At 42.6% G+C, this 12,500-nt stretch overlaps 2 protein-coding genes across 2 annotated transcripts in view; both read left to right on the forward strand.

The window, feature by feature from the left end:
• The window catches only part of LOC113813357 (uncharacterized), a 6,020-nt gene extending 1,230 nt beyond the window's left edge, over positions 1–4,790 (forward strand). Inside the window, exons 2-3 of the mRNA XM_027365331.2 lie at positions 2,411–2,498; positions 2,928–4,790. Coding sequence (XP_027221132.2) covers positions 2,411–2,498; positions 2,928–4,052 — 1,213 coding nt within the window. The 3' untranslated portion in view covers positions 4,053–4,790. The remainder of the gene's footprint in view (positions 1–2,410; positions 2,499–2,927) is intronic.
• A 1,698-nt stretch (positions 4,791–6,488) lies between these two features.
• Positions 6,489–12,445, forward strand: LOC113813368 (uncharacterized). Its single transcript, XM_027365342.2, has 3 exons — positions 6,489–6,697; positions 7,344–7,431; positions 8,150–12,445. The coding sequence occupies exons 1-3, from the start codon at positions 6,561–6,563 to the stop codon at positions 9,281–9,283; spliced, it is 1,359 nt and encodes a 452-aa protein (XP_027221143.2). The 5' UTR covers positions 6,489–6,560; the 3' UTR covers positions 9,284–12,445.
• Positions 12,446–12,500: the final 55 nt, after the last annotated feature.

Consider the following 12,500-nt stretch of genomic DNA (forward strand, 5'->3'; position numbering starts at 1 on the left):
CTCGGCGGGGGTTGGGGGGCGGCAGCCCTCCCCAGGGGGGGTGGTCACAGGGGGCGCAGCCCCCTGCAATGGAAAGTCATGTGAATAACCGTGATTATTTCACTGTGGGGTAATATTATTAGGGTAATTTTATATTACTTCCGCCGCTCCGACATCGTCGCCCCCGCTATCGGGGCCAAGTTTGTCACTAACCCCCCGGGGGGTTTTCGCGCAATAAAACCTACATATTTGCATTGTATAGAGTGAGAGGAATCCAACGATACCAAAATCGTCGATATCGGAGCGGCGGACGTAATATAGAAAATTACCCTTTCTCTTTCTCTGTCTGTCTTTCTTTCTCAGTCTCTGTCTCTGTCTCTTTCTCTCTCTCTTTTTCTCTTTCTCTTTCTCTTTCTCAGTCTCTGTCTCTTAGTCTGTCTGTCTCGGTCTATGTCTCTTTCTCAGTCTCTGTCTCTTAGTCTGTCTCTTTCTCAGTCTGTCTCTTTCTCTTTCTCAGTCTCTTTCTTTATCTATGTCTCTTTCTTTGTCTCTGTCTCTTTCTCTGTCTCTTTCTCTTTCTCAGTCTGTCTCTTTCATTATCCCTGTCCCTTTCTCAGTCTCTTTCTCTTTCTCTTTCTCAGTTTCTGTCCCTTTCTCTTTCTTATTCTCTGTCTCTCTCTGTTTTTGTCTCTATCCCTTTCTCATTCTCTGTCTCTATCTCTTTCCCAGTCTCAGTCTCTGTCTCTGTCTCTTTCTCTGTCTTTGTCTCTGTCTCTTTCTCTGTTTTTGTCTCTGTCTTTGTCTCTGTCTCTTTCTCAGTCTGTCTCTTTCTCTTTCTCAGTCTCAGTCTTTGTCTCTGTCTCTTTCTCTGTCCCTGTCCCTTTCTCAGTCTCTTTCTCAGTCTCTTGTCTCTTTCCGTGTCTTTGTCTCTGTCTCTTTCTCTGTCTTTGTCTTTGTCTCTGTCTCTTTCTCTTTCTCAGCCTCTGTCTCTTTCTCTTTCTCAGTCTCAGTCTCTGTCTCTTTCTCTATCTTTGTCTCTGTCTCTTTCTCTTCCTCAGTCTCTGTCTCTTTCTCAGTCTCTTTCTCTTTCTGTCTGTCTCTTTTTCTGTCTGTCTCTTTCTCCATCTGTCTCTTTCTCAGTCTCTTTCTCAGTCTCTGTCTCTGTTTCTTTCTCAGTTTCTGTCTCTTTCTCAGTCTCTGTCCCTTTCCCAGTCTCTTTCTCTTTCTCTGTCTCTGTCTCTTTCTCAGTCTCAGTCTCTGTCTCTTTCTCAGTCTCTGTCTCTCTCCCTTTCTCTGTCTGTCTCTTTCTCAGTCTCTTTCTCTTTCTCAGTCTCTGTCTTTGTCTCTGTCTCTCTCCCTTTCTCTGTCTGTCTCTTTCTCTGTCTGTCTCTTTCTCAGTCTCTGTCTCTTTCTCAGTCTCTGTCCCTTTCTCTGTCTTTGTCTCTGTCCCTTTCTCAGTCTCTGTCTCTAACCTCCCTATCCAAACGCGGTATCACCTCGTGTCGAGACTGCCCCCACCTTGTTTGTTTCACCACACATGCACAGAACACCAAGGCTTTTCTGCCTTACACGTAGTCACTTCCTTATTAAATTAATCTCTCACTCTCGCTTTCACTCTGTCTCTCACTTTCACGCATTCTCACTTCACTCCCCCGCTTTGTCTTACTTACCTACGTACTAATTCTGTTTCACTATCTCTCCCTCCCCCTCTATATCTTTCTTCCTCTCCCTTTCCCTCTCCCTCTTCCTGTCCGTATCCCTCTCCCTCCTCCTTTCTCCCTCTCTCTCCCTCCTCCTTCCTGCCTCTCCCCCCTCTCTCTCTCTCTCTCTCTCTCTCTCTCTCTCTCTCTCTCTCTCTCTCTCTCTCTCTCTCTCTCTCTCTCTCTCTCTCTCTCTCTCTCTCTCTCTCTCTCCCTCCCTCCCTCCCTCCCTCTCTCCCTCTCTCCCTCTCTCCCTCCCTCCCTTTCTCACTCCCTCTCCCTCTCTCCCTCTCTCCCACTCTCACTCCCTCCCCCTCTCTCACTCCCTCTCCCTCTCCCTCTCTCACTCCCTCTCCCTCTCCCTCTCTCACTCCCTCTCCCTCTCTCCCTCCCTCACCCTCCCTCTCTTTATATATGTAATGTAATATGAATATGAAGATTTTGTTCCACTTGTTCTGCCTTTAAGCTTACAGACCTGCAAAGACAATTAGTGACTGAAAAGTATAACCGCAAGTTCATTATTGCATGACGCGTATTATTAAAAGATGTCAGTTCTGACTTTGTTTTACTGTGCTTTGGTCGTTGGTGGTTGAGAAACACACAGAATTCCATATATGTTTATAGAACTCAACGGATGGCCGCGAAAGATCAATGAATAATAAATAAATAGAAAAGTTAAGGAGACAGGATAATCCCCAACTTGCCGACTGAATCCCTGCGGCCAATTTCAGAAAGGTTCCTCCCTTGCGCACGTGTTATGGGCGGAGAGACGGCGACACGTGGCTCAGGGAAATGGCAAAGGAGATCGTTGACTTCGAGGTATGTGCCAATGGACCGACAGTTCCATCTTGTAGGTAGGATTTCAGCACTTATGGCTCGTCCTACATTGGTCTGTTGAGATGTTTGTGCAGCAAGGTCTTCCCTATAGCCTGTCTTATTAGGTAAATCGAATCTAGATTAGCATGTTGTAACATTAGCGCTAGGGTTAAGAAAATGTTATATTGTGAGAATCTGACGCAGACAATGTCTTGGATGGAAAAAGTCCTTTGTGTTAGATATTTATTGTCTCTGTAAATGGTACACTATTGTTACGCGTTTAAGAAAGTCCTCTTGTTCAGCTTTGTGTCTTTAAATTGTTGGTCGTGAGAATTATCAAGAATCTTATTTCAATGTGTAATGCCATGAGCCAGTCTAGGTTTTTGAAGTGTGAAATTAAATCATTATCTTAATGGTTATTATTTTCCACAGACAGTTCCAGATACCACGATGAGGGACATGCATGACAAACTACAGCATCGCCAATACAATACCTGGACCGGCCCTTTGTGGTGTGCTCGGCTCTGGCCAAGACCCCATTCCTCCCTCCCAGATGACGAGCTGGGGTTGGACAAGTCTCGCTTCCCTCACGCATACACGCTGTTCTTCGGTTTCCATCATGGCATTAGCGATGGCAACACCAACATGAGGATATGCGGCTTCTTCGTGCAACTCCTCAATGACGTCTTGGCCGGAAAAGCTGTCAAGGATGAGGAACAACTGGGCACCCTCGTGTCCGACGAGAGGACGAAGAGGCTCTTGGAAGAGCGAATAGCCAGGATGGAGGCTGACCCTCAAGTCAAGCAGGAGGCACTGGACGATTACAATGCTCGCCACGAAACGCATTCTCTGATAAGGTCGACATTTCAAGGTGTGGGAGACAAGGCAGGAAGGAGCTTGCTGTTGGCAAGGGATGTGGACGTCGCCACCACCGCCCAGTTTGTGAAACGTTGTCGTGCCGAAAAGGTTAGCGTCAACTCGGCCTTCACAGCGCTGGCAAACGTGGCCTTGGTGGACCTCCTGGTGGACGGAGGACTTGAGCAGGACACGTACAGCATTCGCGGGGACCACATCTTGAATGCTCGCCGGTACTGGGAAGGCGACGCGTCCGATTATCTCGGGTGCCACATTCTGCCTCAACTGGCAGTGATTGTCCCAACGCCCCGCGAAACTGGTGGGAAATTCTGGGACTACGCCCGGTTGTTGCATGCGGATATGAAGCGGAAAATAGAAGCCGGGACAGCGCTACAAGATGAGGCAGTGAGGCACTTTATGTCCGAGAAAACAGTAATGGAAACCATCTTCTCATGCGAATTTGGCGTAACCAACATGGGAGACGTGACAAAGTTGGTGACGGAAGGTGGCGAGCATGTGCAGGCGGTCCATGTCCTGAGATCTGTGAACTTGGACGGCATTCCCTCCACTTGCAGTCACCTTTGCCACACCTTCCGCGGTCGCTTCATCCACGTCCTCAGCTACAACACCGCATCTGTCACCTCGCAGATGGCAGAGAAGTTCTGCGATAGGCTCTTTGACCACTTGAGATCAGTGATATGAATTTATACATGAAAAAAATGGAGTGGTATCTTCAACTATATTGTAAAATTTAATCTTAAAAAATCTTTTTAGATGTTAATTATGAACTAAATTTAGTGTAATATATAGGATTATTTTAGATTTATTACTCTCACAGAGCTGATGGCGGTTATTACTTGAATACGCGTGTGCGATTGGTGTTTGCCTAACTTTATTTTTAACGGTATTTTCGATACATTTTCCATTTTAGATTTTGAGATGTTTTCTTGTACAGTTTTATCTTCGGTTATTCAAATGGATGAAGGTCGCAATGGTAGTAATTACACGTGAATATATGTATGATATACATGTATATATATTACCGTTATGGTTTAACCACTCAGGCGTTGAAGAGTCAGAATGAATTAGTAGACTAAGACAGTCGTAAATAATTTCATGTTTATTTGCTAAAAAACACTCATCACTAGAGCCTATAATCTGTACAGTAGTTGGTCCCCTTTCCACAATTAAATGCCCTTTCCATATAACTTCTTTGTAAGCAATGGGTACTCACTGCATTTATTTGATAAAATAACTGACTTTTCTGTATAACAAATTCTCAATTCCTCCTACTGCATCAACTGCAAAAAGGGATCATAGTTATGTGAAACTGTCATTTATAGGAAGATTAAATTTTGATGTGAGAAAACAGTTAAGAACGCTGCTGCTGAACAATTACCCTCAAATGAAATTTACGTTCGTCTTTAACAACTCTAACATCAGTGGTATGGATATATGAGTTACATATTTATGTACATATGTAAATTATATTGGGTGGGTATATATATAAATTACATATGTGTCTGTATTTATAAAAATTATATATATGTATATATATAAATTATAGATGTGTATGTATTTATGTGTATATATATGTAATTTTATATGTATATATATACACACATATATAAATTATATATGTGTATGTATGTATGATTTTCCATTCACCATGAAGCCCACGGTTAAAAGAAATCTCTCGTTCCTGTTTGCCTCCTTCCCCGACTTGGTTCTTGCCTTGCGTGCTTTTGAGGTTTCCGTCATCGCCATCGGCCGACGGAAGAATCAACTTCGTTTCCTCCGAGACTGCCTCGAGGACCAGGTGCTCCCTTCCTCGATCTCCAATCTCCTGAAGCACTCTGATGAAGGGTCTCCTTTTCCTGATTATGCTCGTTCTCTCCTCCTTGAACGGATCCGCGCTGGTAAGAGGGACGTCGAGCGTGCCTACTATCGCTTGAGGGTTCGTTCTGACGTCCTGAAGGAACGACTCCCCGGCCACGTCTTCCAGCTCTTAGCCGACGTGGCCCACGATTCTTCCCGGTTCCTCTCCAGCACCCATGTCCGCTCCCTCACCCAGAAACTCTCCAACCTGGTCCCTGGTCTCGCTTCTCCCTTACCGCCGCTGTCACCAACTTATCCTCCCTGTCCTTGACCCTTCACCAACAACTTGACTTCGGTCTTTTTGCTCTCCGCCCTCTCCCCCTTACTGTATTGACATTATTTCTTCCTTCGACCGTTTCATTTCCCATAGGAACTCCTTGCCTGATGTCTCCCTCCTTCGTGGGTCCTTCCTTCCAGCCCTCGAGTCCCTCCTTCACCCCAACCCTTCCATCCCCAGGCGTTACCGTGAGGCCCTTCCCAGCCTGCGCAGGGAGGATGTCACCACCTTGCCTTCTGACAAAGGCAACTCGGTGGTAGTCCTCGACCGTGCTTCCTACCTGCAGAAGGCCCAGGACCTGTTGGATGACGCCTCTACCTATGCCTCCCTGACCAGCGATCCCCGGGAACGCTTTGCTGCTCCCCTCCACCGTCGCCTGAAAGAGTTGGCAGCTCGTTTCCCGGAGGCGAACCTTTACCAGAGGTTCAAGGTCATCAACCCTCGCCTCCCTCATTCCTAAGGGCTTCCCAAAACCCATAAGCCGGCCGTGCCTCTGCGCCCTATTATCTCCTCCCGGGGATCACGAAGTCAAGAGCAGAATGAATCTTATAATCTAGATGTCAGTTTTATGATTTAGAGTAATAAATTTTGTTCCTACTTGTTTCTTTTTCTCTCTTTTGTATTTTCACATCTTTCACATTTAAATTTTCTTCCTAAAACGGAAAATTATAGTTGCTAAGAATGTCATAACATAACATTGCTCAAGTAAGCGTCGAGGATGACACTCAAGAAAGCTCGCGTGAAATCATCAACTCCAGTATCTCGCTCGTCGCCCTCAAGGTCATCTTCCTGCTCGACCTCGTTAAAGCGATTCCTTAGGTTAGACCGTCGGGGCTGCCTATGCGTGGTAAGTGTGAACAGTTCTTCCAGACTTATAAAAGCATCGTCTGTTGATTAAAAAGATTTTGGGGGCATATATACTGATAATTTCCTGAACAAAAGTTCATGATATGCTTTGTTATCTGTAGATTATTGCCAGGGCGTTTTAAATCGGTTATCGCAACGGTGGGTGTCTAGTATCGTCTTGAAGTGACACTCGCACTCAACAGGACGAGATGGAAGGCGAAGGCGAGTGGCTGTGGGAAACAACAGGGTACTTTAACTCTTTCAACCTCTGTTACCAGCTGACCCTCGCCGCCCGGGAGCCCCTGGCCGAGGAATGCGTGACCCGGGCTCTTTCGCATCTCTTCAGGTAAAGTCCGTTCTCAAAGTCCTTTTAAACCCGTCTTGGGCGTCAGTTGATGTGTCCAGTGCAATGTGTTTCGAGGCTTTATTCTAGAGACTGGGATTAGTATTTGGACAAAATAATAGTGGCTTCACATCACCTTGAGCATGAAGCACCCATCCACATATGTATATACATACATATATATATATATATATATATATATATATATATATATATATATATATATATATATATATTTGTGTGTGTGTGTGTATGTGTATGTATGTATGTGCACACACACACTGCAGTTCACTCAGTGGATGGACAGATCATCTCAGGTCATGTTGCGGTTCGTGAACGAGTATTTTGAGCAACTGTATCAGGTAGACCCTCCAGCAGTTAGTTTGGACGCTTGTGGTGTTGGAATCCCTGTGCCAGACCCATCCATTGGTGAGGGACCTCTTGGCTGAGGTCAGGGAGGCGACCTCGCATACTGAATACATACATATATGGTAAAAAAAACCCACAATACACAAACTAGATTTATTGAGGAAAGTGAGACAACAGTTTCGGACTATAATATATATATAGTCCGTGTAGATATAGGTGTAGATGATATTTATTCATGTGTGTGGCTCGGTCGTGAATTCTGACTCGTACCCAATTCCAGAAAGGTTCCTCCCTTGCGCACGTGTTATGGGCGGAGAGACGGCGACACGTGGCTCAGGGAGATGGCAAAGGAGATCGTTGACTTCGAGGTTCGTGGCCAAGGGTTAGAAGGATATTGTTCCTTGAACTGCCTGTATCGGCCGGTTTGTTAGAATTGTGCGAGGCCCGACCCAAAGAATATTCGTATACTTCGACATGCATAAATAATTAAATAAATTCATATATGTCAGTCTAGACATGCATATCAACCGGGCAAAATGATAAAGGTATATCTATCAGATATATAGACAGATGTTCATTTATTTCTGCGTATATGTATGTCTGTATTTATGGAAATTCATTGGGTCGGGCCAATTTTAACAAACCGTCCGTATGTCTGGACTAGATAAGCCTGCATTGGCCTACTGAAATGTATGTATCGGTCTTCATCTATTCATTCTCATTGCATAAGTCGTATTGATTATCAGGTAAATCATAAATCCATATTACGTTGCTTATAACACCAGTATTTGATTAATAGTAAAGGTGAATATTAAGAAAATATTATCTTTTTCTTGCATGTTAAAGCATATTTGAAGTAGATTGTTATTATCAGTGTGAATGTTATTTATTTGTTTGTTTTTCATTTACCTTACCTGAATGACTTACAAGCATATATTTAATGATAGGCTTATTATTCTGACTTGTAACTGCAAATTGTTGGTTGCGAGAAGAGCCTCTTATACTTGTAATGAATTGAATCAGTGTAGAATTTCGAACTGTGACAACCAGTATACATTCTGTGTGTACGATTATCATATCTAACAGGTAGTTCCAGATACCACGATGAGGGACATGCATGACAAACTACAGCATCACCAATATAACACTCGAACGGGACCTTTGTGGTGTGCTCGGCTCTGGCCAAGACCCCATTCCTCCCTCCCAGATGACGAGCTGGGGTTGGACAAGTCTCGCTTCCCTCACGCATACACGCTGTTCTTCGGTTTCCATCATGGCATTAGCGATGGCAACACCAACATGAGGATATGCGGCTTCTTCGTGCAACTCCTCAATGACGTCTTGGCCGGAAAAGCTGTCAAGGATGAGGAACAACTGGGCACCCTCGTGTCCGACGAGAGGACGAAGAGGCTCCTGGAAGAGCGAATAGCCAAGATGGAGGCTGACCCTCAAGTGAAGCAGGGGGCACTGGACGATTACAATGCTCGCCACGAAACGCATTCTCTGATAAGGTCGACATTTCAAGGTGTGGGAGACAAGGCAGGAAGGAGCTTGCTGTTGGCAAGGGATGTGGACGTCGCCACCACCGCCCAGTTTGTGAAACGTTGTCGTGCCGAAAAGGTTAGCGTGAACTCGGCCTTCACAGCGCTGGCGAACGTGGCCTTGGTGGACCTCCTGGTGGAGGGAGGACTTCGGCAGGACACGTACAGCATTCGCGGGGACCACATCTTGAATGCTCGCCGGTACTGGGAAGGCGACGCGTCCGAATATCTCGGGTGCCACATTCTGCCTCAACTGGCAGTGATTGTCCCAACGCCCCGCGAAACTGGTGGGAAATTCTGGGACTACGCCCGGTTGTTGCATGCGGATATGAAGCGGAAAATAGAAGCCGGGACAGCGCTACAAGATGAGGCAGCAAAATACTTCATGCCGGAAAGACCTAGTTTCGAAACCATCTTTTCATGCGAGTTCGCTGTAACCAACATGGGAGACGTGACAAAATTGGTGACGGAAGGTAGCGAGCATGTGCAGGCGCTACATGTCCTAAGGTCTGTGAACGTTGACGGTATACCTTGCGCTTGGACGCATCTTTGCCACACCTTCCGCGGTCGCTTTATCCACGTTCTCATTTACAACACAGCATCTGTCACTTCACAGATGGCAGAGGAATACTGCGATAGGCTTTTCCGCCATTTTACAAGTGTTGCTCTTCTATGCTGAATCAGTCCTTCGAAATTGCTGAGAAGATTGCTTGAAATGAATATTAGATACCTTGTTTGTGCGGCAATAAATTTTAATACAAATGCTGTAAAAAAAAAAAAGGTCTCAAAATTCCTTGGTTCAGTAACATTCGGAATTATAACCAGAAAAGTAAGTAAGCCTATGATTTTATAATAATATAATTCGTGTCAGTTGTCTTTGTAGCTTATCTTTGCTTGGGCATGTAGGGTAGCAACCAAGTTATCTTTGCACAGGTAGACCCACTCCATTTTAACGAAAATCCTTGTTGCTTCCGATATAAGCCCCGCTCATCACCTTTGTTCATTACAAATATGGATTTTTTTTTTCCTCTTGGTTTCTTTTTCATTTTATTCACATTGTTATTACGAAATCCCTTTCAATAAAAATCCTCAGAAAATACGGTGACCATAAAAAAGGGGACAGGAATAATGATGTCATCTTAGCCAATGAGAATGGCCTGTGAGATATCAGATATAGGTAGATAAAAAAAAAATTGAATAAATTACTTGATATTGTTATAATTACCAGAAGTAAAATCAAAACTCCCCTCTTTATTAATGATATTGAAAGGTTTCATACCATTAACTGTCATCAGAATACTCTTTGGGAAAAAAAAGTTTCATTTTTGGTTTCAACAGGCTAAATGGAAGTGGATCTACCTGGTTATATGTTCCTTGATATTAACCACATCTACTCAGCTGTTGAGAGGACAATAATCAAAGGATATGCTCAAACAGTTGAGCAGTTAGTATGTCATTATTCTTAAAACTGTACACAAGATAACAGTAATCTTACTTTGGTTGCTTTAAATTGATTTGTTTCATTTTCTTTCTGCCAGCGGCCTTAACTAGAAGATGCATGATAAAACAGTCAATTCGTCAAGTAAGTAAGTAAGTAATAATGACAAGAAAATAAATGTGCTAGACATCAAAGGTCATATAGCACTATGGTATTGTATTGTGTAGGGAGGGTTTTTAAAATTCTTTATTTCAATTAAAATGTGAAGTTTCGACGGTCATTTATTGTATGATAGCATAGTATTTAAAGGAGTAGGAGGAGAGGGTAGATGGGGGTAGGATAGGTATTGGTGAGAAGAGGAAGGGTTAAGGACGATGGATGATTAGATCAAATGAAGGATATTTATGCATCTGAGGAAGGAGAATAAATTATCAATAAAAAAGGTGGGGGATTCTGTAAGGATGTCTGACAGGTTGGGGGGTCGGGGAAGAAGGGATATGTGAGGAAAAGTAAGGGTACGGGCTTCGGTAAAGCGAGGACAGGATATTAGGATATGTGGGACAGAGAGAAAGACATTGCATGTAGGGCATAGAGGTAGGTTAGAGGGATGTGGTCAATTCATCAAGCAACTCATCATTCTCTTATCTGTTTATTACATCTTTGAAATGTAATTTCCTTATGCTGTAGTTAACACAAGTGAGTTCTCAGTGCTATCAACTGTGTAATTATTAAAAATTATTTGCTAAATCAGCAACCAAAGTTATCACAGTCATCATTATCACAGCAAATGAGGAGGAAAATCTCTTTGCTCTTTCCGATTTAAATAAGGATAAATATTGCAGGGTAACTGGTTTTATACCACAATCCTTAATGACAACATATATTTTGTCACTGAGGGAGAACACCTTGATTTATGACTTGTGTGAGCCTGTTAAAAAAACTGTACCAAGATGCTTGACAGTAAAGTTTAAGAAAAAAATGCTATTTCACTCTAAAACTTATAACCACTAAAGCAAATTTCCAGATGTCATTAGAACACTGGTATTATCTCTACCACAGTATCTGAAAGCACTCATAGGTCTATTTGGATTTTTAGACTAAACCTTTGCAAACCATGTTTAATGAACACAAATTATTAGGATACATGAATGCACATACTCTACCAGGGATGCAAATACATATTTTTAATCACGTATGCGAAATCTCCTTTCACTTATTCATTTTATAAAGATATTTTTGTGAAATTTTTTACTTTCCACATATGTTGGTTGACAAACTTATTCAACCAATACATTTGTTATATATTTAATAAAAGAAATAACTCTGGATAGTCTTCACTTGCACTTCCTGTTCTAAATTCATGTCTACAATGTCTTCACTCTGAGACACTAGCTCTCTTGGGCTCAGGAATCATTTTCACTTCATACTTTCCTTTTTTTCTCGCCCATAGTTTAATAGTAACTAACTTCCTTAATGACTGACATTTTATCAAGGCTTGTGAATATGTAAATAATGTTTGAAACAAATAAATGTGCTAGACATCAAAGGCCATGTAGCACAATATAAGAAGAGGAAAAACAGAGAAGGTTCAGCCATGCATTCAAAGACTGACAATGACATTCAATACTAACATAACTAATGGATGTAAATAAGAAGGGAGTCTGGAGTAAACATGGAGTTATGTCAAGCAATTAGAGGTCAGATATGCGGTGTTTGAAGACAACAGCCGTGAAAAGATGCAAGGATAAAGAGAAACAAATACTGGAAGGGTTCCACCATTTATTACACTTAACAAGGGCAGTAAAGCCCATTATATTCCATGTTAGGAATGTTCCTGAAGATCCATCACGCATAAGGATCTACTTCTTACTTTATATCTGTACTTGGTAAAGGATTCCCCTAAACGGGTGCACTGTTTTGGAGTCACAACATGACCATGAATCCAACCAAGACAATAAGTCATCACCGTCAGATTCCAAATCAATACAACACTCTGCGTTAATGGCTATATGTTTAATATTGAGGATTAAGAGTTACTCTAGTTTAGTTGTCTTTGCCTTCAGTCCAATAAGAGTTATCAGTATTTGGGCTTGAATACATTTCAGCAAATATCCTTATTGGCTAGTGGAGGCAATGGAATTATTGTAACGAAAATGGACTGCTACTAAAGATGAATTGTTTATAATATTGCTATTCTCAATCAACAAAGCCAGTATGATCTTTAGTTTCAGGACATAACAGGAATGTATTTTAGTCTTTGCACAAATTCCACTCCTGATACTTTCATAAATTATCACAGTAACATATACTCTTAATGGAAATCTCTCCCACATATATAATGCTTATCTCCTATGGTTAGTTATATACATGTACTGACAAATTAAAGAAATATGAATTCAATAACTCTATATTTATTACTTTGTCCACCACTGCAATGCAAATTACAATATTTTCACAA

Source organism: Penaeus vannamei, chromosome 14, assembly GCF_042767895.1.
Source record: "Penaeus vannamei isolate JL-2024 chromosome 14, ASM4276789v1, whole genome shotgun sequence".
NCBI lineage: Eukaryota > Metazoa > Arthropoda > Malacostraca > Decapoda > Penaeidae > Penaeus > Penaeus vannamei.

Coding starts and splice junctions, on each gene's coding strand:
- LOC113813368 (XM_027365342.2), top strand. CDS start 6,561: ATGGAAGGCGAAGGCGAGTGGCTGTGGGAAACAACAGGGTACTTTAAC. Junction 6,698..7,343: donor GCTCTTTCGCATCTCTTCAG/GTAAAGTCCGTT, acceptor ACCCAATTCCAG/AAAGGTTCCTCCCTTGCGCA. Junction 7,432..8,149: donor AGGAGATCGTTGACTTCGAG/GTTCGTGGCCAA, acceptor CATATCTAACAG/GTAGTTCCAGATACCACGAT.